This window comes from Meriones unguiculatus, chromosome 6 (assembly GCF_030254825.1).
Source record: "Meriones unguiculatus strain TT.TT164.6M chromosome 6, Bangor_MerUng_6.1, whole genome shotgun sequence".
NCBI lineage: Eukaryota > Metazoa > Chordata > Mammalia > Rodentia > Muridae > Meriones > Meriones unguiculatus.
This window is the reverse complement of record NC_083354.1, coordinates 21,714,900-21,736,960: the sequence shown is the minus strand read 5'-3', so window position 1 is coordinate 21,736,960 and position 22,061 is coordinate 21,714,900. Positions and strand designations below refer to the sequence as shown.

At 50.6% G+C, this 22,061-nt stretch overlaps 1 protein-coding gene across 6 annotated transcripts in view; it reads left to right on the top strand.

Moving 5' to 3' along the window:
• Positions 1-205: 205 nt before the first annotated feature.
• Ca12 (carbonic anhydrase 12) overlaps positions 206-22,061 on the top strand; it is a 51,924-nt gene continuing 30,068 nt past the window's right edge. For 3 of the 6 annotated variants that reach the window (XM_021638335.2, XM_021638333.2, XM_021638334.2), the window contains exons 1-2: positions 207-545; positions 4,021-4,041. In XM_021638335.2, the coding sequence (XP_021494010.1) occupies positions 317-545; positions 4,021-4,041 (250 nt within the window). In that variant the 5' untranslated portion in view covers positions 207-316. Of the gene's footprint in view, positions 546-4,020; positions 4,042-22,061 lie in introns of all 6 variants that reach the window. The other 3 variants (XM_021638337.2, XM_021638336.2, XM_021638332.2) reach the window with 2 other exon arrangements.

The following is a 22,061-nucleotide window of genomic DNA, read 5'->3' as shown; positions in this document are numbered from 1 at the left end:
GTTGTGCAATTCGCAGCTACTTAGCTAACCCGTGTCCAGACCAGGCATTCGGGCCCTGGAGAGGCGTTGGCTCAAACACTATCCTACGCTGGGGTTTTCAAGTAAGGGCAGCAACAGAATGCGGCCACGTCAGTGAAGTGAACGCTACATGGTCACCTGACTTCCCACAGCTCCTGGGGAGAACTGGCTCCTCAGGTATAGCCGTGGCACAGCGGGCCACGAAGGCCGCTTCAGTCAGGACTGCAACTCACCTCGGACCTGGGGCTCCTGTCCTCCGGTAGGCTGGGCGCTCTGCCCCCGCCCTCTTGCATGCACGATGACATCATGTTTAGGGTTGAGTCGCGGCATAAAAATCAGCCTGGGGGCAGCCAGGAGCAGACACAGCCTTCGTCCCAGGCTGCGCAGGTGGCGCCTCACAGCCCCAGAGCGTGTGGCAGCTTCAAGTCGCGCCGGGACAAAGATGCCCCACAGCAGCCTGCACGCGACTGCCGTCCTCCTGCTGGTGATCCTCAAGGAGCAGCCTTCCAGCTCAGCCCCCCTGAACGGTAAAGTTTCCGCTCGCTTAAAAGAAAGAAAGAATGAAGGAAAGAGTCCTGTGCGCTCAGCCGTGCCTGGGGAGAAGGATTTGCTGCCAGGCTCTAGCAAGATAGAATAAAATCACTGCTGAGGGAGCAGGGGAGGAGCCGAGTGCCTCGCGCACTTTCAAGGAAGGATGCTGGCTTTTCCTCCGGGGTGCACGGCTTTGCTGAGGCTGGTTGGTTGCCTTTTTAACGACGCCTGGTGTACAGTTGGGTGTCCCTCTTTTCTGAGCACCACTAGCTCTGGAGCCGGGGCTGGGAAACTTGCTCGCCAGGATCCCGGAACCACCTGCAGAGCGCGGAGAAATGCCGGTCTTCTCCAGTGCTATGATCTGCAAGCAGGGGAGCCAGGCTGGCCTTCAGAACCCTCCGAGGCCTGACCCAGCAGGCTTCCCCTCCAGATCAAAAGGATAAGGCAGCCCACCCCCAGTCACCGCCCTCCACCTGGAGGACTCCACTACCCCGAACCTCCGTGCTTGTGTACGTGCACCCTTATTTCCAATTGTAATAAGGGGCTGAAACCCAAAGGGGAAGGGTGCTGAGTTAGGGTGTCAGGTTGAGGCGGGAAGAGGAACCCGAGTTGTGGGCTCGTGTCCAAAGCCTGGATAATTAACTCCTTTGGAACAAGAAAAGGAAAGCAAGCTTTAGCCTGCCTTTCTTTCCCTCAGCTGCTTTTCTGAGGGAGGAGGTGGTGACTAGGTCCTGCTGTGACAGTGGGCCACACGTCAGGGCAATACTTGTGGGTGTACAGTTCCTGGGTTGGAACATTGACAGAAGGGACCAAGAGTGACCATAACGGCTAAAAAACAATTCTCCCTGGCTAGGCAGCAGGGAGAGAGCATTGGTCCTGCTTAGTGATATCAGAGCTCTGTACCCCTTCCTCCTGGAAGTCGCTGTAGAGAAGGCTGGACCTCTGGGCAACAGGCCACCCCTTTACTGAATCTTCACCTCCTGGCTGGCAGGGTCTTCCTGCTGCCCCCTTCCCCACGCAGTCAGGAAGAAGCAGAATGTGGGAGAAGTTCCACAAAAGTGGGGGCCAGTTTTAAAAGCTGCCAACTTCGGCTAGTCTATGGAGCTTGAGGTTGAAGTTCACCAGAAGTCGCCTTAGTACCACGCACCTCACACAAAGGAGAGGAGGCCTCCCTATTGGTCTTTCCTCGCACATCTGGGGCTCTCTCTGTCTCTTCTTCTCTGGCAGCTGCTCCCCGTCCTCCTCTGTTGCCCCCCTCCTGTCCTCCTCATCCTCCAAACTGTGTAGGGGGCGCTTGCAGCAAAGCCCCACTCTCACCTCACACCGAGCAGTTTCAGCTTTTATACTGGTATTTATTGGGCAGGTTTCTTGACTGCCTCGGGGGATAAGGTCAAACAAAATTCACTGATGTGGACAGAAGGCCACTTAACCCAAAGTTGGGGCTGGAAGATGAGCTGAGTCAGGGGGTCAAAGTATACTCTGCCTGATACTCGGGGGGGGGGGGGGTGACATTTGTGGAAGTTAGCCCAAGAAAAGCCCTTGGTCAAGGGGCAGAAGCAGCACAAGATGAAGCTGAAGGTTCTGGAGACAGCGTAGAGCTCGTTTTTGCTGTGGCGGAGGGCCGGGCCGGTTCCATTAAGCCTGCTCTGCCTGACCTGAGGGCAGAGAGCCTGACCAGTTCGCTCTGCCTGGATGTGGTGTCATCGGCTCCTGGAAGCAGCAAGCACTCAGGGCAGAAAGCAGACAGGGCAAGCCCCTGAACCCCTGGTCTTACTTTGCTGAATACCCTTTCCTCAGGGCATCTCCCTGCCCAGTGCCAGCCAGGTTTGCAGGTTCCAACAGGCATGAGCTGCCCAAATCCAGCCTTTTTGGGAAAGGTAATGGTTCAATTCTAGGAAGAACGTGACCCTCAACACCTCCACCCTGATCCTACCCCTACCTTGGGAAGCTCCTGAAATTCATGGAAACACGGTACAGAAATGACAACTATGCTGAGACTCTTAGTAGGTATAAGATCTATGAAAGCTCAGTTTACATCACCTGTGGAAACTAAATTCTTCTCTTCCAAGATAAAATGTCAACAAATAGTACATGAATCTACAAAATCAAAGTGAGGACAATATAAATATGTTTTCTAAAGGTATGGAGAAAACAAAGAATTATTCAAAAGAATCCAAAATGGTTGTCCTAGGTTGCAAGTAAATGGTAAGTGACTTTAAAGGGATTGATATTTGTTAAAAAGCTTCGTAGAGCCATCTGACTCTAAACTGTGGGCAGATGTCTCATTTGATAAAAATTACCAATTAACTTTGAAAATTAAAAATGAAATTAACACACAGAGAAACCCTGTCTTGAAAAAACCTATAAATAAAATTAGCAGTGAGGCAAAGAAATGAAACAAGGAAGTAATAGCATCAATGAGAGAGAGGAGGTCAACATTAAAAAGAAAGAAATAAAAAGGCAAGGTGCTCTTTCAGCTTTTAGAAGCCATCCTTGACCTGAGTAGGAAATTCCTGCTCCTGGCGAGCAGCCAGCTCCTCCTTGACGCTACATTGTATTGAGAAACAAAGGGGATCCAGGTTCTTAGTGTCCCAGCTATTCCTCCAACCACAGAGACACCCAGAGACAGCGGAGAGGTGCTCAGGCATTCTACTGCTCCCTAGTTACACGTGTCCGCCAGTGTACGGGGGACACAGCACATCTCAGCTTGGGGCACTTCTAGAGGGACGAGGAGGTGGGCAGGCTGGGTGCCGGGAGCAGAGGCCTGCAGCGACTGTTTAGGAATGAGGGACCTGCAGGCGTGAACCGTGTAGAGTGGGAGGTGGTGGGTGGGCTGGGTTATATTCCTGGCACGTTTCCCCTCCTCGGTCCTGCCACTGCTGGCATTGTAACTCAGAGGAGGGTGGCAGCTCCCCGCGGGGGAAAACCTCTTCGATTTGTAGGTAGTCTTCTGCTCTCTGGGTACTGCTGTGAGGAGTGCTCCAGGAGATGTTGTTGAGTGGAAAGAAGTGAGACGCTAAAGAGCGTTTCCAGCAGGGGAGGGGATAGAATGCATGGGCATCCGTCTCTCTGTGAGGAAGGAGCCCACCTGCCAGTGCAGGTGTCCACTGGCAGAGAGAAGAGAGGGTGGGTGAGAGAGCCCCACTGAACCAACACTCTGAATGCTTTGGGGTTTCAAGTCACGTGGAATTCCCTGTCCAGTTAATAATGTTTGGCTTTTTAAAGATGTCTGGGGGTAACAGCTATTCCAGAAGCCTCCTACTGAGTCCACAACCACCCCCATAAACTCTCCATCCTGAGCTCTGCTGAAGCACAGCTCTGAAGAGTCATGGTTCTGGCTCCAAGTCGGAAGTTCTTATTCAGGGACACTGACTTCCCTTTTGGTCTCACCCATTTAAAAAGTAATGCAGTGTCTTCATCACCTCCTTCAGCTCCATTGCATTGTGCTTATTTGTTTCCTCTTCTTTACAGGATCCAAGTGGACCTATGTTGGTAAGTAGAGCTCTTAAATATTTATATATTAGGAGATGAATGTACTTAATAAGAAACCTAGAAACTTGGTGTAGGTTATTTGGGGGATGGGGGTAGTGGGAAAAGCTGGGCTGGTGTTGTTGGAAGAGAAGAGGCATCATTAGAGAACGGTTCCTTGTGAGAGTTCCATTCCGCATTTTCCCCAAGCAGAAAGCCTGCCGCAGGCATTTGAACTGTGGGACTCAGGATTAAGACTTCCAAATTCCAGGAAGGATTTCTCCCAGACCTCCAGCTGCAGGGGCCCTGGCAGGAGAGAACCCTTCTTCCTCGTAGGGTGTGTATCCTACAACGAACAAAGAAGAAAGGGCTCCTTTCTGCAAGTTTGGCTCCGGCCCTAGAACTTAAGCTGTCAGTGTACCTGAAATTAACTTCTTGTGACCATGTTGTAAGCGAACTGTGGATACAGAGAAGATGGTCAGGCCTCCGTGGAGAGGGAGGTCCGTCTTCTGTGAAATGTGGTCCAGGGCTTCTGGGGGTCTGAGTCAAGAGCATATTAGGCAGCCTGGCCAGTCTGCAGCACAGGTGTCAGGGCTGCATTGTCACCCTGGCAATGTCAGCATTGGCGGGAGTAGGAAGGGGAAGGCAGACCCCTAGTCCTCTGGCCCTGTGAGTGAAGAAAACACAGATGTTCTCCCCACATTACAGCCAGGAGCTGCAACGGCTCTGGGCGGTCACAGTGAAGGAAGTTGATAATGAGAGCAGAAGCAGACTGCAGGCAAGTCTGACCTTGGTGTGCCAAGACTGGCTCTGGAATGTTTGGGTAGCCCAGCAGGCACAGGAAAGCCACGTTCTCCCAGGCCAAGCCTCCAGGCACTCTGCCCCCCGCCCCCCAGCATAGCTCCACTATTACTAACGTCTTTTATGTACTTATTATGTGCAAGGAACGTTACTAGGTGGGTGGGTAATTAGAAGGGTATGCTGAGCTCTGTAGCTGAGAATTACTAAAGTTCATAATTCAAAGCAGGACATAATGGGCAGTAAGAGCAGATTGCAAATGAATGGTCCAGGGCTCTGATTGTCAGAGGAAAGCTGGAAAGCTAAGAGACTTCCTGAAGGAACCTGGCTTCTACCTGGGCCTTAAAAGAAATGGGAGGATTGGGCAAGGTGAGAGAAGCATTGTTAGCACGGATGCAAAGGGTATCACATGGGCAGAGGCCGAGCAAGCTGGAATTTGAAGGAAGTGCATGGAGAAGGGTTTATAGAACAGTCCTGGGTTTGGACGTTGGAGAGACTAGGTCAAGCAGAGGAGGTGGGAAGGTCCACCTTGTCCTGCATGTAGTGGGCGGTGGGGGCACATCTGGATTTTAGGAGAAAGATACTCGGGCAGATGGAAGGGAGACCTGAATGTGCTGGACCTTTGTGAAAGCACTGTTCTGTTCCCTGTCTTCATACCTACCTTGCAGAAGAGCGGGGTGAGAGTCTACCAAATGGAGAATAGACAGAGTTAGGCTGCTGGGCCCCTCAGGGGCTCTCTCTCTCTCTCTCTCTCTCTCTCTCTCTGTGTGTTTGTGTGTTACAATGGAGGACAACTGGATTCTATGATTCTCAGTAAGCCATTTGGGCCTTCTAGGCTTCACTTTCCCCACATGCAACCCTGGGTGTGGAGCTGTCTAGATCAGAGCTCCTCAGATTATATCTCGGCACCAACTACATCAGAATCTTCTGGAATGCCTTCTGAAAATGAAATGCAGGTTTCTGGGTCTCAGCATGGATGTAAGGAGGAACCCCAGACACCTGTATTTAAAAAAATATTCCCCAAGATATAGAATTATTTATTCACTTACTTCTGCTGTGCTGAGGCCTTTAGAACAGTGTTCTTGTGGGTTATGACACCTTTGAGGAGGTCAAATGACCCTTTCACAGAGGTTGCATATCAGAGACCTGCGTTACAATTCGTAGTAGCCAAATTACAGTTATGAAGCAGCAATGAAAACATTTTTATGTCTGGGGTCAGCGTAACATGAGGAACTGTACTAAAGGGTCACAGCATTACGAAGGCTGAGAACCATTGCTCTAGGATCTAGATGAGCACTGCCCACTGAGCCATTCTCCAAGCCTGAGAGAGTCCCATGCACCCTTAAAGGGTCGTATGCAGAGGCTTCCCAAGATCCTTCTCGCCAGAGTTGACTCGTCCCACCACGTCTTATGGCATCACACACACAGTGGAAACACAAGCCAGGCCTCTCCCAGGCTCCCTGTGTCTCTGCCACAGCCCCCGGGCTTCGGGCAGAGCGAGGTGGGAACAGAGCCATCTTAGCAGGTGCAGCTGCCAGCAGCGTTGTTCTAGGAAGGGCTTCTTTGTGTAGCTACGTATCCCGGCCCAGGACTGTTCTTCCTGTTCCCTAGCCCTGGACAGACTCTGCCATCCGCACTGTGCAGTTAGAATGGCTCTGTGGTGAGGACAAAAGGCAAAATCTGACAATGCGTGGCAAGAACGTTGGAAAACCTAGCCTTTTGTTGTTGTTGTTGTTGTTGTTGTTGTTGTTGTTGTTTCGAGACAGGGTCTCTTTTTAGCCCACGCTGGTCCCCAAATTCATCCTCTGTAGCTGAGGATGACATTGAATTCCGATTCTCCTACCTCTACTCCCTGAGAGGTGGGATTGCAGGCTTGTGCCACCATGTCCAATTAATGTGTCACTGGGACTAGGCCTGGGGCTTCGTGCTTTTTACTCTACCAAATGGGTTATAGACCCAGCCTAAATCTGGCTTCCATGAGGGGTGCACAGTCATCCCTTGATGGGGTTACGTGCAGGAGGACAGAAAGGACAGCTCAGTAGGCAACAGGTCCAGGCTGGCAGCTGGCACTTGGCATCTGTGCCCAGAATGACACAGGTAGAGAGCAGGCCCGAAGTCGGTGCTCGAAGGCAGTGGTTTCCCAGCAGGAAGGGCTGAACAGAACATGACAAGCCCAACCAGTGCCACGCACTGTTTTCCGCAGGGTCCAGAACCCAGCACACAGCTACGCTGAGTCACCTTGTTCCGGCCTTCCCGTTACCTGATGCACAAAGTGGCGCTTCTAGAAGTCTATGGGAAAGTAATTCTACCCCTGTCCCTGGCCCTGAGCCATCACACTAGCCTCGAGGTTGATCTCCAGACACAGGACTGTCTTCTAGCCAGGATGGGCCGAGTCCTGCCCCCTCTCTGTTCCTGGGCTGGCTTTAGAACTTTCCAGGCTCAGTCATAAGAAAGGAAAGGAGATGGGACCTACCCCTCTGCCCACCCCCATTTTAAGCCAGTTCCCAGTCAGCCCTGCAGAGCGGTGGACTTTACCTGATCCGCTGCTGAGTGGCTGACTGGCAAGTCATGCTGTCATGTGAGCAGAGGACAGACTCCAGCCTGCTAAAGCAGGTCTGGGAGCCCTGGGGGTGGTGAGGAGGAGGTGACTGGAAAGTGGCCTCAGAGGCAGCTGGGTATATTCAGTTCCTTGACAACGGGTTCAGTTTATGAAAATCCACTAAGCCCTTGGCTTATAATATATGCGTTTGCTTGTATATACATTAGATTCAATGCAAAAAGTGAAAGTTTGCAGCTATCTGGTAGAGTCATTTTCCCCTGATAGGCAGGTTTTGCTAGTCTTATGTCAAGAATATAACAACAACAAAATCCCACTGTGGGCCAGAGAGACGGCTTGGTGGGCAAAGGTGCCTACGGCCATGCCTGACGGCCTGAGCTGGCCCAGGTGGGACCCACATGGTGAGCATGAGAATGAGAGAACCAACTTCTGCAAGTTGTCTTCTAACCTCTACACATGGCACATGGACGAGCATGCACATGCACACATTCATATACACAACACACACACACGCCAGTGTGTTTGAAACAGTGGAGTAACCAAAAAGGAATGTCAGTATTGGAAATGCTGGACGAAGAGCAGAGAATGGTCGTGGTGCCGGACATTGGTTTGGTTGTCTGCAGATCTGAGCTAGCATAGGAAGAGATTCAGGCACTTAGGATGAACCTTAAAGACATCACAATGTTGGGAGACATGGACACCGAGGCCTCCCCTACAGAGAACCACTTCCCTCCAAGTCATCACCACACAGAGCATCTGCGGGGCTGGCCTCTCCATTCTGGCATGTGGGGTTTGGGATCCGTGGGGGCTTGACTGTGTTGGGAGGGACAATGGTGGGCTTCGGCAGGACACGGGTCTTCCTGCCTAGCGCGGGACAGCTTGGACAGCTTTGGCTTGGGGAAGATTTGGTGTGTCTCAGGCGCTGTCAGGCATTCCCAGCACCACGGTCCTTTCTCCGAGCCTCTGTTCCTCCCACGCACAGTGAGTCTCCGTCCTAAGGAGTTTCCTTTGGAGGGCTGGGGAGACGGCCCATCCAGTAAGGTGCTAACCACCCAAGCATGAGGACCTGGTCCTCATGGTCCACATGCCCCAGGAGCCACAGAAGAGCTGGGAGGGTGACACATTTGTAATCCGAGTGCTGAGGAGGCACAGACAGGCAGATCCCTGGGGCTTACGGACCGTCCAGCCTAGCCTACCTGGTTAGCCCTAGGTCCCAATGAGAGACTTTGTCTCAGAAAACAGGCTTAGCAGAGTCTAAAGAAGGACGGTGGAGACGGACCCTGGCTTCTACATCCATGTGCACACACGTGTGCATGCTCATCCTGCACACACAGGAGCATGAGGAGATGAGGCTGGGATCCTCCATAGCGGCAGACATCATGCCCACATCCCTCACGTCCTTCGGGCCCTGCCTCCACCTGCCCTCTGCTTGCCTCTGCTGGAATACCAAGCTGCTGCCAACACATGTGCCCTGGGGCCCTGCACACGCCCTTCAAGCCCTTCTTAGAATTTAGGACCCAGAAATGGAACACGGGAAAGGAGGCCGGGAGGCAAACTTGACTTGCTACCCTAAAGTAGACATGGAGACCTGTGAGGCCCCACCCCCAAACTGCGCTAAGAGCAGGCCTTGAAGCCAAAGGAAGGGCCGAAAGGCTGAGAACGGCAGCTGGGGGCGCACACAATTACAAGGCAGAGTTAATTAAGGGGGTGCATGTCCTTCACCGGTGTCCCACAGCTGCCATCCTGAGCGTGAACAAGAGGCCCAAAGTATTCCTCCGAGAGTTGGAAAAGGCCGGACACGCTTTTCCTATTAGAGAACTGAACCTTGTCCCTGTGTCAGCGGATTTCCCTGAGGCCAGCAATCTGACCCACTCTCATTTACTGAATCTGGGCTCCAGTCTGAGTTGCTGCTAATTAAAGCTGTGACGTGCAGGGTCTGTTGGGGTGTGGTGTGGTCTGCCCACTTGCAACCGTCCTCATCTTTCCTGGGTTGCAGAACTGGGGTTTGAGTGTGTCCTGGCAGCCCTTGGCCTGTGGCTCCCCAAATCCCCGTGTCATAGCGACTATGGCTGGCCTTACCAGCCAAGTGAGAGGACAGAGGTGGCAGTATTCGTGTCTACAGTTGGGTGTGATGAGTGTGGGTGGCTAGTTTTGCAGAAATCTGGGATGTAGACGTGTGGAGATTTCAGAAGCTGGCAGGCCTGGCGCATGTCCACTCGGCCACTTTCTGGCTGGTGTTAGGAAAGTAGCTTGACTGCTCTGTGCCTCAGTTCCTTAGCTATGAAACCCGGAGTGGTGGCATCCAGTTCAGTGTGCCTCAGAGCGTGGTCCTCGGGCCAACTCTACCAGCCTCGGTGTGACTGTTAGCTATGCAGAGTCTTGGCCTCGCCTGCAGGCCTGTCCACTGGTCGGGAACGCTTCTGGGTAGCGTTATTTTAGCCCTTTGTACGAGCCTAGTGTTTGCTCACATTTGGGCGTCATGGGGCTGAGGTGAGGATCAAAGGAGATGATCCATGGAAAGAGGCTGCCTTAAAGCTAAAAGCCGCGTCTTTGCACCCAACGCACAATGTGGATCTCTCTCTTGCTCTCTCTCTGAAGTAGCGTTTTTATAGACAGTAGATACCCTTTTGTATTCTTATTAAACAAAGGATACCTAGTTAGTTAGTTAGTTAGTATTTATTACAATTTATTCACTTTGTATCCCATCTGTAGCCCCTCCCACACCCAGGATACTTATTTTTGAGAAGGGGAGAATGGAACAGAACACACAGAGCCTCCCAACCCAGAGTGCTCCTTCTGGCTTGTCCTTCAGACCAGGATGAAGATGGATCTAATCTCCTGGTACGTCCTTGGCACTTAGACACCATGTACCTGTCTGCACATCCAAGGCCACTTCAGCCAAGCGCCAGTTTCCCAGGAAGCAGGCCCCATCCCGGGTGTCTGAGCCTAAGAATTGGAGTGAACTTGGCATAGGGATGGCGAGGCTCTGAACTACCTATCCCTAGACCCATGCAAGGTCTTCATGGTTCGCTCTGCATCTGACCAAAAGTGAGCTTTAATTTGGCAAAAGAGCTGAATTCAAAGCTGGTGTGTGTGTGTGTGTGTGTGTGTGTGTGTGTGTGTGCTCCAGGCAGGCACTAATAGGTCTGGTTTCAATGAATGTGCCATTGTAGAAAAATACTTTTTTTTTTTTTTTTTAAGGAAGGGTCTCACTGTGTAGCTCTGGTTGGCATTGAACTTGTGATGTAGACAAGGCTGGCCTTGGATTCACAGGGACCCCCTTGTCTCTGCCTCTCTAGTACTGGGATTAAGGGCTAATTAAGGGCTAATTAAGGATTAACGGAGAAAGCGGCAGAAAGGGTTAATTTCAACAAGTAGTTAAAGACAAAGAAGGCCACAGGCTGGGAAAGGCCGTGGCTGTCCACCCTCGGCTGGCAGTGTCCATCGATCTTGAATACAGCTCTGCCCAGCTTTCCCTCAGTGCACAGCTCCCAAGCTCAGGTGGTGCTGGGTAGGTAGAGAAAGCACTTTTAGCAATGTAATTGATGTATCCTTTTAGTTTACAGAAGTATCACTTTACCAGCAAGCTTCCCGGGTCCCTGCCAGCCATCTGATTTATGCCAACCAGGAAGGAACACATTTTGGCTGCCACCTCCTTGTGTCTATAAAGGTTGACTCAGGGTTGGCACACCTCCAAGTCAGATGGTTCTGTTTGGCCCTCCTTGCCTTTTACAAGGCTTTTGCAATGCTTTACGTGTGACCCAATCTCCTGCGGGACCTTGGGCGGAACGGGGAAGGCCCCTGCCGTTCTCGTGGGGACACGTGCAGATTCCATGCCAGACAGGCTTGCTGTCCCTCCCTCCGTGATACATGGCCCAGCAGACGGGCCTCGGTCATGACGGGAGTGGGCTCTGCTTATTGTACACAAGGGTGACAGGAGCCAAGGAGTCCTGGTGCTCTTTTGGAGCAGCCCGTCCTTGAAAACTGCGTGAGAAATGGAGAAAGAAAAAGAGGTGACACTCAAGGTGACAAAGACGTTCTGCAGCAGATCTGAAGCAGTCATGCGAGTCACTGCTTCCCGTCTTGGCTTTGGTTACCAGGAAGGCCAGGGACGAACACCAGCTCCGACTTGAATAAATGTCTATTTTTAACTTTATATATAGATATATATAATTTTTTTTTTTTTGAGACAAGGACTAATGTATCCCAGGCTGGTCTCAAACTCACTCTATAACTGAGAATGACCTTGAACTTCTGATCTTGTTTCCACCTTCCAAGTGCTGGGATTACAGGTGTTTGCCACCACGCCTGGTTTTATGCAGTGCTGGGGATTAAACCCGTGACTTTGTCCATGCTGGGTGAGCAACTGAGCTATGCCCCCAGCCAACTTTTGTTCGATTTTAAGACATTAATATGGTAATGAGCTGGCTACAATGTAATAGTCGGAGGTTTTAAGACCAGCGGTTTTGAACACACCCGAGAGGATTAGTTTACATCCTGGTGCAGATATTCAGTGAGTGGACAGCAAGCACCAAACACGGGCCTCAGGAAGTGGACGAGCGCGGGACTGAGCTCTGCTATGAGGCTGGCAGTCTGGAGAGTCAGCAAGTGACAGGTTCTCAAAGCACGGGGCAGAGAGTTGCCGCCTAGGGTCTCAGGAGAGGGCAGTGGTTCTCGACCCTCCTAATGCTGCAGTCCCTCCATTCAGTTCCTCCTGCTGTGGTGACCTGCTCCCTAGCCATAACCTCACTGGCTACTTTGTAACTGTAGTTTTTCTACTGTTCTGAATCCTGATGTTGCTATCTGATATGCAAGATATCTGATATGCAACCCCCGTGAAAAGGTCATTTGACTCTCCCCCTCCCCTCCGGGGGTTCATGATCCACAGGTTGAGAAGCGCTGGATTAGGGGACGTTCACTGAGGCATCATTGTGAGCTGAGTCGTGAGGGTCATGTAAGAGCCAGAGAAGGGCACTGTGGACAGAGGGACAACTTGTACAGCGTCAGCTAGGAGGCTGGTCTGTTATGGGAATGACCCAGACCCTCCATGAAGAAAGAAGGAACTTGGAGATAGAGGAGCCCCCGTCAGCCAGCTAAGGAGGCAGCAGGAAGCTGCTGCTCGAGCACCCTATGATGTGGAAGACCCATGCGGGAGCTTTGAGAGGGGCCATCTTGGCTGCGGGATGAAGAATGGATTGGGTGGAAAACACAGAAAGGGACCCCAGAGGAGTGTGAGGAAAGCGGAGTGGGCTCTGGATTGAGGGAATGGCAACATGGACTCGGACCAGCTGAAGAGATTTAGCTAGCTATGTGGACAGCTAACAGTGCAGCCTCCTGTGGGTGACTGCCGTTCCCAGCTCGGCTTCACTGGGTCCTCACGCGGGCATCCCGACCCGACCGGCACTACTGCCTGGTAGGCAATAGGATAGGCAATAGGATGGGGAAGATGGGGTGCAGATGTAGCCATCCAAACTTCATGCCCATTTACAAACAAGGCCAAGCAAACAGAGTCGGCAAATGCCTGAGCAGAGCACAAGGGCCTCGTCCAGCCAGAGCCAGGTCTCCTGACTCTCATCTGAATCACTTCCCCAGGCATTTGGCAACGCTTGCTTTAGGCTGGGGATTGAAGTCTTACGTGACACATCATGCCTTAGGGGAAATGCAGGGATGGAGAAAAAGTAGACCGTGCAGGCTTGTCAGAGGCAAATGACACCCCGCTAAGTCGCTTTTCTTCCCCTCAGCGGGAGGAAAGCCTTGGTGGTTAAGGAAAACACAATAGACTTAATACCGGTTGATATAAACAAACATTGGATAGAGCTCAGTGTGGATAGAGCTCAGTGTGCTCATGGGAAAGGTGGCTCAGGCGGGGGTGATTGCTGAGTGGCATCTGAGTCACCACTGTCACTCTCAGTATCTGGGGAAGAGGTGCAGCTTTCTCTGGGAGCCATCCTGAGCAGTGCCCTTTTCTGGGGCCTTAAGATGGTGGGGAATGAGAGCAGCGGGGTGCGCTTGAGTGAAGGAGCCTACCAGCAGAGGGACTGGCCTGCAGGCTCCTCCGTAGGGGTGGAACAGCAGGTCCTGATGCGAGAAGAGCTGGGTGCAGAGATGGTGGGAGGAGAGACTCAGCTCGCCCACCCATGTTCACGATGCTCTTAGCTCCGCCCCTGTCCAGACACCTTCATCTCCTACAGGCCTCCCAGTTTGTTACTGGGTTGCGTGTTTGTGCTTCACATATGGCTTGGCTCCATCTTAAAGCCTCTCTTCTGCTGGCTGTTCCCTGAAGTGTGTCCACTTTTGATAGGCCTGTTGGTGAAATGAGTCCCCGCAAGGAGGGCGCAGGGAAGGTCCCTAGCTCGAAATGGATCTCTGGTAGAAGACTTGAGAACCACAGGGTCTGAGCACAGTCCTTGTACCTAACTGCCTCATGAGCCTGGGGACTGTTGGTGAAGACCTTTTCCCCAGGGGCAGCTTGGGATCTGGATCTCACTGTGTGCGGGGCTCTGTTCTCTGGCCTTTGAGTGCTAATGGGTCAGTGAGGGGCCATACATGCCCAGAAGGACAGTTACTTGGGCGGGGTGTGACCATGTGCTGGAGGAGGTATCCTCCTTCCCCGTGGGGGCTGCCCAGGATCCAGGATCTTGTGACTGGCTTGGGGGTGGGGGCGAGGGGGGGCGAGGGAACTCGGGAGACGTATATCTATGGACGAAGCTCGTGATTCAGAAAAGGCACTGAGGAGAAGACACTTGATCTAGGGAGGTAGGGTTTCAAAGGATACAGCAGGCTGGAATGGAGTACAAAGCCAACCGCTGTACACTAGGCATAAAATAAGACATGCGGGGAGCTCTAGGCATGTTTTAGGGTTGAACCAAAAGGAGAGGACCATGAAAGGCTGGAAACTAGGCCCTTAATCGGGGAGGATGAAGAACGGAGACGCTTCAGTTCTAGAAGCCCTGCGCTCCAGTAACACAGTTCACCTATTGTTTAGACCATTCTGAAATGACACTCGTTCCTCATGGCTGCCTGTGAGATGGCGGTTTCTCCCTACAGTCTGTCAGTGATGCTCTGAGAATCAAGGGCTCACAGCTAGCACAGCTGTGAGTGGCAGCCTGGGTAGACGGCCTCGAAGCCTTTGGTTTCCCCACTGCACTTCGTACCTTTGGGAAAGACTGTTAGAAGTAGTCTATGAACAAATGTTATCAAGTAGGACTGTCAAAACAGCATTTACACACACACACACACACACACACACACATACACACATGTGCTCTAGGGTTGGCTATCAGAAGGCCTTCCCCATTGTGAAACCTAGGAGCACTGGGTCAGCTCCAGGGGCCATTCCAACCTCACCTTAGCTCAAACCCACTCTAGGGAAGGGAAGAAAGTTCACGTCTTTTTGTTTGTTTTGTTTGTTTGTTTGAGGCAGGGTCTCAACTAGTAGACCCGTTGGCTTTTAACATGCTAGGTAGTCAAGGATGACCTTGAACTCCTGATCCTCCTCTCTTGACTTCCTAAGTTTTGAGATTACAGTTGTGTGCCGCTATACCTTCCTGTCTGTAGGCTCTGGGGACTGAATGCAGAGCTTCCTGTGAGCTACACAAGCTCCCTGAAAACCTAGCTGCAGCCCAGCCCAAGCTGATATCTTATGTTCAATTCTTACCTTTCCTCATTTCTGGTCTCCCCAGGGACCGCTTAATGGGATGTCTTATTATGTAACAACCCACTCCCATCCAGCTCTCACCTGTCTCATAGGCTTTATCTCCTGGCCACTTCTCACCACTGCCCAGACTGTGCTGAGAAGTCATCATGGTGGACAAGGACTCCCACAGTTCTTGGTTCTGCCTTGCTAGTCCCTGGCCCTGTGAATAGCCATATGTCTTAGTTAGGGTTCTAGTGCTGTGATGAGACTCCATGACCAAAAACCAAGTTGGGGAGGAAAGGGGTTATTTTGCCTACCCTTCCAAATCACTGTTTATCATCAAAGGGAGTCAGGAGATGAACACAAATGGGGCAGGAACCTGGAGGCAGGAGTGAGCTGAGGCCATGGAGGGGTGCTGCTCACTGGCTTGCTCCTCACGGCTTGCTCAGTCTTCTTTCTGTGGAACTCAGGACTGCTAGGCCAGGGATGGCACCACCCTCCCCACCAATCAGTAATTAAGAAAACACCACACATCTGGATATAATGGGGGCATTTTCTTATTGAGGTTCCCTCCTCTCAGCTGGCTTTAGCTTGGATCAAGTTGACATAAAACTACCCAGCACAACGTGTTACTCCATCTTTCTGAGCTCATTTACCTTCTCTACTAAGCGAGAGCAAGGTACCCACAGAATAGGGTAGCTGTACACACAGAACTATCTCAGAATTGTGATCCAGCCCTCAAAGTTCCTGTGAATTCAGTTGCACAAGAGCATGGCTCCGTCCCTTGCCTGCATGCTCCCTGTGGCTGCTTTTTATGCCACAACAGCAGAACTGGATTTCAACAGAGACCGTGGAACCTGCAAAGCTGGAAATCCTTCTGATCTAGCTCTTTGTAGGAAAAGTTAGTCAACGCCTTATCAAGGAGTTGCCCAGAACATGGTTAATGCTCAGTGAATCATGGCTTTGTAGAAAGAGCTTTAAACCCACTAAGTCCTGGAGTTTAAGAAAATTTAAATAGAAAACTAACTCCTGCAAATTGTCTTCTGATAGCCTTACTCAAATCACGGCATACACATGATCTCTCTCTCTTAAAAGAAAAAGAAAGAAAGAGCAAAAAAGAGAAGAGAAAAGGTGTGGAGGGGAATCCAGAATAGACACGTGTTGTTAGTGTTCCCTGAGCATGAGCATTGTGTCCTGCCCTTTCAGATGGCAGGGAACAGTGCCATCCTGCTACAGGCACCCGCCTTGCTTTCGTGGGCTGCGGTCCCCCGTGACTATGTCCCCTCACCTCTGAGGCCAGGCCTCCATTCCACCTTTCTGCCCATAATGACTGACGGTGAGAACATCCCCTCCCTTCCAGAACAAGTTCTCAGTGGGTGGATTCTGGTCCCTCCTTCCTTGTCCCCTGGTGGGACAAGAACAACCCTCTAGTCCAGGGCTTCTTGAATTTCTTTCTGACTGAGCTTTGCAGTGGGGTACTTCTGTCATGGAGTGGTCCTGTGCCTTACAGGATGTTTCTCAGCGTGCCTGGCCTCTGTCCAATAGATGCTGACAGCATGCCCCTACTTGTAATAGCCAACAACTGTACACATTGCCAAATGCTCCCCTTGGGGAAAATTGCTTCAACCGAAAATCACTGTTCTTGTCTAAAATAACACCGCAGGTGAGGCAACAAGAATTGGGTCCGGTGCGGATTAAGTTCGTGTTTCCAAAAGCAGGGTTCCGGGCATAGAGCCACTGTGTGTATGTCTGATTGGCCCTGTTGCTTCACTCAACAGAATGCAGAGGACTCAGCTCAACTATAGCTGATGCTGCATGTCCCTGGGTAGCTTCCGCCCCTCCCCCATTGTCTTATTAAGATGCCTCTCCCCTTGCCTTTCCCTCGCTCTCCTCTTCCTTCTCCTTTTAGGCAGGGGACTGCACCCAAGGCCTTCTGTAGGTTAGGCAAGCACTCTACCATGAGCTACAGCTTCAGCTAAAAGAAGGGTTTAGAGTGTGTGTGTGTGTGTGTGTGTGTGTGTGTGTGTGTGTGTAAGTCCTAGATTAACACTGGTTGTTTTTCTCTGTCACTTTCCTATCTATCTATCTATCTATCTATCTATCTATCTATCTATCTATCATCTATCTAACCACCTGAGACAGAGCTTCTTATCTAACTTGGAGTTCACAGATTCAGCTAGACTAGCTGGCCAAGATGCTCCAGGGAGCAGCTGCCTGTCTGTTCGTCCCACCTTGGCACTGGGGCTGTGGATGTGCATCAATGAGCCTGACGTTTGCATTGGCCTTAGAGGTCTGAACTCGGGTCCCCATGCTTGTATGGCAAGCACTTTACTGACCGAGTCATCCCCCCAGCCCAGAAGGGTTTTCAAGATGCCCTCTCACACAATACCAGGAAGGCTGCGCTAGGGTGTGAACATGCTTATGAATCCAACACCCTGTGCCAGCCTGTCAGCTTCTTTGTTTTCATACTCTGCCCCGCTGCAGAGGGAGTTTTTGGATACTTGTGTTCATTTATCCTTCCCCCCACTGTTACCAAATTGCTCTGTGGGCTGAGCATTTGGTATATAGGGGGATCAGAGCCAGAGCTGTTCAGAGTGGACTGATAGTTAAGGAGAAGTAGACATGAAGACAGGTAAATACAGCACGGTGGCTCAGTGCCTAAAGGGGCTTGCCACCAAACTCGAGTCTGATCCCTGGGAATCACATGGAATAAGAATAAGTCATCCCAGAGGCATCTATAAGAAGAAAAAGCCAAGGAAAAGCCACCAAACAGCCCACATTAAGAAACAGGTAGTCTTGGACTGGAGAGATAGCTCAGCCATTAATAGGTTCACAACCAAAATGTCATGAGACAGGTAGCCTCCCAGAGATTCTGAGGAACAAGAGATTTGAGGTGACGATGCAGACAAAGCCATGTCCTGAAAAGAGTGAGAAGTTTTAGAATCAGCTGGGACTGCAGGGCTGCTTAGAATGATACACACCCGTAATCTCAGCACTTGGGAGGCAGAGGCAGGAGGACGAAGAGTCTGAAGTCAGGCTGGGCCACACAGTGAGATCTCATAACATGGAAAGGGAAGAAAGGGAAGAGAAAGAAAAGTATCAAGGGCTGCAAGACAGCATGAAAACGAGGAGAAAATGAGGGCAAAGGAGAGAGCATTTGGATCCAGTGGTCTGTGGACATGGAACTGAGCATGGTGAGCAGCCAAGGTCAAAACAGGAGGAAGATGCAGAAGAGGGCTGGCAGACAAGTGTAAGATAGTCAGAGCAGAGAGAAGCCACACCAGGAGCAGAGGGGAGGTTCTCACTCGGTGGACAACCATAGAAAAGCCACAACTAGTCATCAGTCCAGAGTGACATTCAGAGTAGAGATTCCAAATTTCTCTGACCCCTGTGCAAATGCCAGTCAAGCCACAGCCTCTGGTGTGTAACAGTTGAACCCTGGGAAGGTGGTTGAAGAGAGGGAGCGCGGGAGAGCAGAGTGTTTCTGTTGGCAGGCAGGGCAGCTGCACCCTGAAGAAAAGCACCTGTGACATTTGCAGGTCTTCCCCTCTGCCAGAGAAGCAGCTTGCCAGGGGCCTCCGCCCAGTGTTTACTCTCCCACGGCTCTCCTTTCCGTGTTATCGTTACATTGTCTTATAGCTCCCGATATTAAATGGTTTCTCTCTCTACCCAGGAGCTTGCTATGAGTAACAGCCTTCTTGATCCGCAGCTTTTTCCCACTAACCGCTTTCCAGGTCCATTCACAGCGTGTTTTCTGAAACCTAAGAGGGAGAACCCACCGATGTTTTACTTTAGCCAACAACTACTTTCCACAAAAGGACACAAGCAATCTTAGCTAGAGTCAAATACTTAAATTATAATATGATCAACCTTATGAACGAATGGATAAGTAAATTGTAGTATGTACACAGAATGACATAGTACTCAGCTGTAGAAAGGAATGAAGAGTGAATGCATGCCAGAAGGACGAGCCTTGAAAATACGTTGCTAAATGAAAGAAGCTACTCCGAGACCACAAACTATGCAATTGCATTTACATTAAATACAGAACAGGCAACTCCATAGAGAGAAGAAATGGATTAGTGGTTGCCAGGGGCTGGAAGGAGGGAGAATAGGTGGAACCTATTGACTGGTTTGAGGAGACCTTTGGGCATGATGAAAACGTTCTGGAACTAAACAGAGTTGATGGCTTCACACTGCTGTGAATATTTTATTCTTTGTCTATTATACCACACACACAAAAGAATAGTTACAAAATGGGGCTAGTGAGATGGGTCAGCAGATAAAGGTGTTTGCCACCAAGCCTGACCATTCCTGGGACCCATGAGGTGGTGGGAGAGACTGATTCTTGCAAATTATATTCTGACCCCCCACAGAAAAAGAAATAAATGTAATTTTTAAAAATTTTAAAAGGGAGTCTAGAGTTGTAGCTCAGTTGGTAGAGTGTTTGCCTAGCATGCGTGAAGTCCTGAGCTTGATCCCCAGCACCACACAAAACCTAGTGTATTTGCACATGTCTATAATCCAGCACTCAAGAGGTAGAAGGGCAGGATCAGCAGAAGTCCAGCCAATGGATTCTGTGACATGACAGTGAGCACCACGGGCCCTAAATCCAGAAATTCAAGGTCATTCTTAAACTAAATGGGAGTTTGAGGCTAGTCTGGAACATATGAGAACTTGTCTCAAGAAATGTTTTTGGTTATTGTTATAAAACAAAACAGCAACCTTGCCTTGACACAAGAGGAAAATGCAGCCCTGGCTCCAACCACAAGGCCTTGATAGGCTGAGGGCATCCAGCAGCTCTTCTCAACTTTAGCTAGATATTAGGACCACCAAGACAGCTCAAGGCCAGTTAAGCAAAACCTCATAGTCAGGGACAGGCAAGATTAGAAGCTCACAGAGGTTCCTATGTGTGGCAAAGGTTCAGAAATACAGCATTAGGACAGTGGTTTGCAAATGCGGAGCCAGCCCAGCAACGGCCGCACTTCAGGGGATGCTCCAGACGTGTGGAGTTCAAAGCTCCATCTCCAAACTACAGTGTCGGAAATGTTCCGAGTTTCAGAAAGACTCAGGCCTGGGTTGTAACAAGCCCCATTTAAGTGTGGCAACCACACTTCTGAGTCTAGGCCGTGTGAACCAGAGCATTCTTCAACCTTTGAGTAAAAGTCTAGGAACCTCTGTTGTGTGTTTGGCTCTGTGACGGCTGTTGTGAAAATGTAGAGGCTTACCCAAGCCCTCAGGCGTCCTGTGGGTTAGGCTCTCCCGGTAAGATGGGCCTTTTATGGCTGGGTAATATACCATTGCATGTCTACGCCACAGTTTTGCTTATTCATTCCTTATTATTCATTCCTCATATGTTGATAGATATGGATTATGTGCACCATTTGGCTTTATGAATACTGTTGTCTGGCCAGGCTGGTGGCCACGGTCTGCTGTTCACATGTAGCACAGTTCCCTTGTCAACGGGTCGAAGGCGGCCAGCAAGAACACCCTGCACTGAGCTTGCACAGGCAGCTGCTCATTTTCATTAGGGGGCGGGCTAGCGTCATGTTAGCAACCTGCCGCACTAGTTTGTACTTACTGAAGTTCCTTTATTCAAGAACTTTATTCAAGTGTGGAACACTTCAGGATGTCCAGGCTCGTTAGCAGGAATCTCATAAATTTATAGCAAGCTACCAATCTAAGCAGTGAGTCTTAGTCCTTGGCAAGCACCAAGATCACCGGGGAAGTGAGACTCAGTAACAGGCCCTGTGCCCACTTCCAGAGTCTGGTTCAGTAGGTCTAGGCTTTTCTTGTAACTTGCCTTTTAGCCAAAGGCGACCTTGAACTTCTCTTGTTTCTACCTCCTGAGAGTTGGAATGACTCCACTATACTCCACGACACTTTACATGGTGCTAGGGACGGAATATGGGTCTTCCTGCATGCTAGGCAAGTGTCCTGCCAACTGAGCTACAGCCCCAGTTAGAGCTCCAGGGAGATGATGAGGATAACAATATTTCTTTTCGAGGAGTCCCTTAAGAACCACTCGATTAGGGTAGAAAGGCCAGCATTCTTTTGCCCGTGTAGTTGCTGCGGGGATGAAGAGCACAAAGGGCCTGCATAGCACAGAGCGGGGGGAAGGATTTCGATCTGCACTAGAGGGTAAGCAGGTAGACATTCTGGGAAGCTGCAAAGACGATTACCCACTGGAATGAAAAGGAAAGGTGAGAGCGGCACGCAGCACTCTCAGCGGGTGATATGGCTTCTCTGTGACCAACAGACTCAGACAGCAAGTCCTGAGGGCCTGCCACGAGGGTGGCTGAACCGAGGAGCAAAAGCAAATAGATAATTTACCTTTGGCATCTTGGAAACCCCACCCCCTCACTATAAAAAGCTTCTCTCCAGAAAGAACCTGACAAAAGCCTTGACGTCAGAGTGCGAATAACCATGGAGACCTTTTGTCCCTTACCCCAGCAATATTGGAGAAGAATATTGGAGAGGATTATAGGCAGGTGGGAGGGTGGGTGGAGGGGCAGGAGGAAGAGAAAGCTTGCAGTGGCTAGCAGGGTTGATTGAGAACCGCACCTTCTCACCCTCCCAACCTGCCCGCTCCTCACACCAGGCCAGGAATAGAAATGATGGCAGAGAGGGGCAGACTTTCCAAGGCCCAAGCTGATTCTAATAAAGATAAAAAGATGAGTTATGCCTCTTTAGAAAATTCCATCTATTTTGTTCGGCCTATAAGGTAAAATCCAAGGGGAAAAGTGGCCTGTTGGGGCAGCCCACTTGCAGCTTTATAAGTATTGAGTCATCCTGGCCCTCTAGCCTTTGCTCCCTGTCCCAGGCAAGGCCTGATTCATCTATAACATTAACAAAGGGAAAGTTTCCATGCCAGTGAGACTCCTTGACCTCTGTTAGTAAATAACACAATCAAAAGGCCACAGCCATCAAATATTAACCCGTGGTCCTGGCAGCTTCCTTCCCTCTGCCTGGCTCTCGCCTTTATACTTGTGTCTGACCACTTGATAGACAGGGGAGCAGGCCAAGTCCAGCCAAGGTGTGCCTTGATTTGTT